At 31.2% G+C, this 5995-nt stretch overlaps 1 protein-coding gene across 1 annotated transcript; it reads right to left on the minus strand.

Moving 5' to 3' along the window:
• Window positions 1-1443: 1443 nt before the first annotated feature.
• LOC145579280 (putative WRKY transcription factor 65) lies at window positions 1444-3287 on the minus strand. Its single transcript, XM_081636524.1, has 3 exons — window positions 2936-3287; window positions 2682-2828; window positions 1444-2358 (listed from the first exon to the last, which is right to left on the minus strand). Exons 1-3 carry the CDS (start codon window positions 3070-3072, stop codon window positions 1740-1742), a joined length of 903 nt encoding a protein of 300 aa, XP_081492650.1. The 5' UTR covers window positions 3073-3287; the 3' UTR covers window positions 1444-1739.
• Between the last annotated feature and the right edge of the window lie 2708 nt (window positions 3288-5995).

Here is a 5995-nt window from a genome sequence, read left to right on the forward strand (position 1 = left end):
CATTATTATAGATAGCATATGTTCATAACAAACAAATAAAGTATATCTAGAGTGTGATGCACATATGTGACAGGACTGATATGAATAATATAATGTCACATCTAAACCCAATTCACTATACATGATGAATGCACCTTATTATATCTCCAAGTCCATACTTTGCAAATTGCACACCAATAAAACCAATCCGCACGTAACCAGCCGCCTCACAAATCAATTATCAACCCTAGTAAAGCCACATATGTTTAAAAGCTTATTATTGGTGACAATCCACAAAAAAGTTATAGACTTTTACACTTTTATTACAAACTTTTAGTACCTCGTATGTGCTTTAGTACGGACACAAAGAGATTGAAAATTTGGGTCCAGAAATTAAAGTAGGCATGCATAGATTTATTAGGTACGAGTAGCTTTTTGTTCAGTTTGTCATGGGTAGGTCCATTATTACTTCATTAATATGGCATAATAGATCCAGATATAGTATATATATGCAACACTATACATGTTACATACAACTATGATAATTGTAACACTATATGATTATTGCATGCAGATTAAATGATACTTGTTTCTTGGATACCAAGTTTCTTAGGAACAAATTGAAGTTCATGTACTGCATATATAGTGCATAGTACTTTGAATCTATGTGGGTTGCTATGTACAAAGTATGTGATATGGTCATTACCCACTATTGTCATTTTTATTTCGTGTAAGATGTTATTGTCATTTATATTACTCGTATGTACTTGAAAATATTATCAGTAAGTTAAAGATTTGTATTAAGATGAGTGACTATGTAACATTTATTCTTTGAAAATATATAAAACAATAACTTTTTGTACGGAGACAATTTAAAATAAAACCAATCACGACTTTAGTTATTTGGTGACAAAGGGGTATAATATTAATATTATAACTTTTATATTTAGATGGTAAAAAGTGTTAAAACCTACTAATTATATATAATCGATAGAGTATATAAAGTTATCCTGGACTTCAATCATTAGCTTAAACTTTTGATTGGTCCTCTGACATGGTATCAAGAACCAACGTAACACAAAGATGTATCACGGGTTCAATTTACATCCACCTCTACTTTCAAGTGGAATATTTTACTCTGGGTATGAGGGCCTCATGTCGCATCTACACTTCAAGCCCAAAGGAAGGCAAGGAATGTAATCGTGTTGTAATCTAACTTGGTGCTTTTGCCGTTGCTATGAAAAAACAATTACAGTTTAGCATGATAACTTCATCATATTTATTCAATCTCAATTATCTTAGAGCCAGCTAGTCTGAACACAACACATGATTTATACCATTGCTCATGAAATTTAGCCGTTAACTAAGGAAATATTTAATTTTCTCTGCAACTATATATTATATTATACTACAAGTTGATCAGAAAAATGAATACACAATTCCTAAACATCCAAATCAACGTGATCACTTACAAAAACTATACTTTGATTAATTTTCTCCCCCTTAATAAAAAAAACAAAGTAATTAAGAAATTAAAACAATATCATCATAAAACTACCAACGTAAGCAAAGTGTGAACATTTGATTATCTTCAGCCGTAAGGTAAGTCTCCCCCTAAATTTATCAAATTTTCATGCTATTATCACAATAACAATAATTATAATCACTTGAGATTAATTAAAAATAATTAATTTTGGCCTAATACTTTTATTATAGGCCAGCACACAAATGTAGACAAACGGGTGGGTAACTAACCAACCTCAACCCGTGGTCCCACACCAAGTTGTGGGTGCCAAGTTACACTCTTCCACGGCGGCCACCCCGGCCGCCTTTCGGAACACCACCGAACACTCCGGAAGCTCCCCTAGGTCGGCGAAAAGGGACTCATCCTCCTCCCTCATTGGAAAGATCTTTGACATGTCTAGGTCGTTGAAGTTGCTAAAAAACTCGTTGTTTTCGAGTATTTGATGATCCGATGTAAACCAAGATAATTCATCCGTAGGAGGGAGTAAAGGGTCATGATGAATCTCATGATGATCTATATTTTGTTGAAATAATATTGCGTCATTTGCATGGTTTTCTATTTTTGGTTGTAATGATGATTTATTAGTACTAGTTGAGGGATTATTTAGTGATGTTGTGGAGGAGATCATGGTGGTGTTGGTGCTAATGTTTTCGGGTGTGGGAGTGGAAGAAGTGGTTGTCGTGGCGGCAGCAGCAGCGTTGCTGTGGCGGTTTTGGTGGTGGTTTCGCGAAATAGGCCAAGGATGGTTGTGTTCGTAAGAGTACGTGACTACTAACGTGTTTGGATCTGAACGACTTTTTTCTACTTGCTTCCTTGCTGGACAACCCTTTGAGCTACTACATCTATAATATCCTCTGTAAAGTTTAATTTAACAAAAAAATTAGAGCATAATTTGGCAACTTATTAATTACACATAAAAATCTACTTCGTATAAATTTAACTAAAATTAACAATTGTTTCATGTGATGTAACAATTCAAAGATTTTAATTACATTTTAATTTAATTTGCATTATGCATAGTCTCAATTGAATTTACACACCAACAAAGTTGTAAATAAGTTTGTATGTAGCTCATGACATAAAATTAAATAAAAGAGATCTAACATGATTGTATGGAGTAACTATACCTTAAAAGTAGAAATGAACTAATAATTAAGTGATAGGGAAAGAATAGTACCTAGGATATGGAGAACCCTTGATAGGCTTTTGGCCATACTTCCTCCAAGCCCATGAATCTGATGGCGGAGTACAATCGCCTTTGAATCGAGATCCTTCGATTTCTTTGAGTGGAAACGTCATCACTTTTTTCTGTATAGCTCTCCTACTATCAAAGTTATAACCACATGTTATTATTAGAGTACACAGCATAGCCAGTGGCGAACCTAGCAATCTTTTAAGACGCGTCTTTAATAATTAAAGGTGTATACTAACCTTCTCTTAGGAGAGGATATGGAGGCGTTGAAGGTGGTAGAAGGCGGAGAATTATCACCACTATTATCCGACGAGATTTCTCTATCCTCCATATGATAGTTCATATTTGAGTACAACTCACTTAAGCTAGCTTCCATACTCGAGGCCGACTTATCCTCGTGTTCCTCGTGTTCGCGTCGATGTTTGAGTTGTCTTTAGCTTGATTGATGATTCTAGTTTGTTTTGGCCTTCCAAAAGCTTGTTCTTGTTTGTAGTTTTGAAGAGAGAGAAAGGGAAAAATGTATAATGGAGGAATTGAAGAAGAAGAATCAAAAGAAATGTCCTTTTTAATATGAAAGGGATGTCATGCTTATGTGGGGTGTGACAAAAGGGCTGGCATGGGGGTGTACTTAAGCAATAAGGCCAGCTTTAAAATAGTTGATTTGTTCAAATAACACAATTATTATATATTAATTATTATTTTCGTGTTTATAAATAATTAATTGTTGTCATAAATTAATAATGTATATTAAGTATTAATTAATAATAATAATAATAATAATAATAATAATAATAACATTAATAATAATAAAATCAAATCAAGGTTAGTTGCCTTCGTTTAATCTGTACGGTCAGTAGTTTATTTCTAGTGGATAGGCCAATGGGCTAATAAGCTAACAAAAGAGACGTGCAAATTAATGTGAAACATTATATTCTGAAGCCAGAAATATTTTACTACTAACTCAATGAAAATGATGACACCTTTTTTTGGATCTCTAACAATCTAAGCTGTTTTGGCTTTATTATCATTCACCTAATGTTAGCGTTTTCGCCATTTTACTGACAACTACTACAGTATAGTACATTAATTAGTACGAGTAGATGTAATTCGTAATCGTAATGTACTAACTTAAGCAGATCCACCGGATGATATAAACTTATTGGTTAGATTTTTGGAGGTGGTGTTCAAATACTGGGATCGAATATTCTAATGTCATGTACATCTTGTAGCTCTCTCTGCAAACATAAAAAGACTTTAAACAAGCTGTCACTTTAAGACGGACTAATTTTCTAAGAAATTCTTTGATACAGAATAAGATATTGGATGGAGTTTAATTTGTATTATCCGAATTTGCTAAAAAAAATCATGAATCTTTTGTCCAATCTTCCTTTCATAAAACCCTATTATTATGAGAAGTATTATACTGAGTACCGTTTTCCAAAATCTTTAAAAACATGGGCTCTCAATTTTAGAGAAGCATGGAGCTAAAAGAAAACCTTTTCTCACTTTCAAGAATTAGGGGACTTAGGATACTCGAAAAATTGCCCATGAAAAATTAATGGGAATATGGAATGATAATTTATAAGCTTAATATTACTAGAGACCTTATCTATGAAAAGATTTGGAACTCAATAACATAATTGGCAATATAGAACCTTTTTTGCCCATCGAAATGATACATATTTGTATGTAGCATGACTTGGGATTCCAAAATCAATGAATTATTTATCCACCTTTTTGCATGATCAAAAAATTCGTTCATTTCAACTAATCCATCATGCAAAATTTAAAATAAAAATTTTATCAAAAAAATAAAATTCTATCACTGTCTTATAAATGTTTGGAGATGTAAGAGAATCACCCCAAAGTCCCAAACAGACAAAACACCACATAACTTTTTTTCTTCTTTTTTTCTTTTTTTTTTTTTTTTTTTTTTTTTTTTTTTTTAAAAAAAAAAAAGCCTTCAAAACTTACAAAAAAAGAATTTATTTTTAAATAAACCACAACGACAATAATTTAGTATTTGTGTGTGCACATTTCGTTCTCATACATCTTGTTTAAATAATGTGTGGTAATATAGTGGGTGAATGGGTGATAATGGTAACGAGTTTATATTTATTCTAATAGTGAATTAATTAATTAGTTAAATATAATATGCATATTCTACATTTTTACGACGATTTGTTATTATTGCATAAGTTAAACCTATATATTGCCTTAGGTTTTTCAATTCAAAAATCACAAATAATGCAATCATTGTAGAGTATTAAGAGAGTATATATATTTGACTTATGATAGTTAAGAAATATCCTGGAAAAGATCAGAGTAACTAAGTAATATTTTTTTTTGAAGGCGAGAAAAAAAAAAAAGTAATGTAATTAAAACTAATTAACAATATCATCAGCTACTAACAAAAGTAACAATTTGTTAAAACTAAGCCAAGGTTATTAGATCACTTTGAAATATAATTAATTCACCATTAGATTTTCGGTACAGCTTCTAGGAAACTCAATTGGAAGATAAGCTAGTCAATGATGTTTTATGATGTATGCTTTTATTCCTTGCTAAATTTCTAATATAATGTATGAAGTACAAGTTTCTTTTTGAAAAAAACATATTAGCTACAACATTGACAATTAGCTAGAATAAATAATTAATAATGCAAAGATCATATAAATAAAAGAACAAAAAAAGTATATCGATAATTTAGCACAAAGTATTAAATGAATTTGATTCACTGTGAGTCTACTCACCCAACACATACATTCAAAAATTGATGTATCCAATAACTTGTACGTACTCCAGATGAAATTTTCAAAAACTATACTCATATGATATACTCAAATATATAGTTGAGATATTTTAAAACTTATATGGAATGTTCAGTAACTTATATTTATCTCATTATGTATGAGTCCAGACTCACACAATATAATACTTTTTTTTTTCATATTTTACACGCTAAATAAAGTGGTTAGATGATTAGAAAAAAGGGGGACAATACATAAGTTCATTTCAGATTAGTATGGTCTATGTTTTTTTTTTTTAGCCACAAGGGTGAGTGATGAGAATCGATCCCAGAATCACCTGAAACCAGAAGGGGAGCTCTAACTACTTAATCTATCTCTCACTCTCAGTATGGTCTACATAAAACATAGATCGATAATCAAATGTAACGATTGATAGCATGTATGTCTATTGTCGGCACATTAACGAATCAATATTAACAATCAATCAATAATCGAAAATGACACATAAATTAATTAACACTATTCTTTATAATTAAATGATCAAATAAT

The sequence above is a fragment of the Chenopodium album genome, chromosome 14 (genome assembly GCF_948465745.1).
Source record: "Chenopodium album chromosome 14, dcCheAlbu1.1, whole genome shotgun sequence".
Lineage (NCBI taxonomy): Eukaryota > Viridiplantae > Streptophyta > Magnoliopsida > Caryophyllales > Amaranthaceae > Chenopodium > Chenopodium album.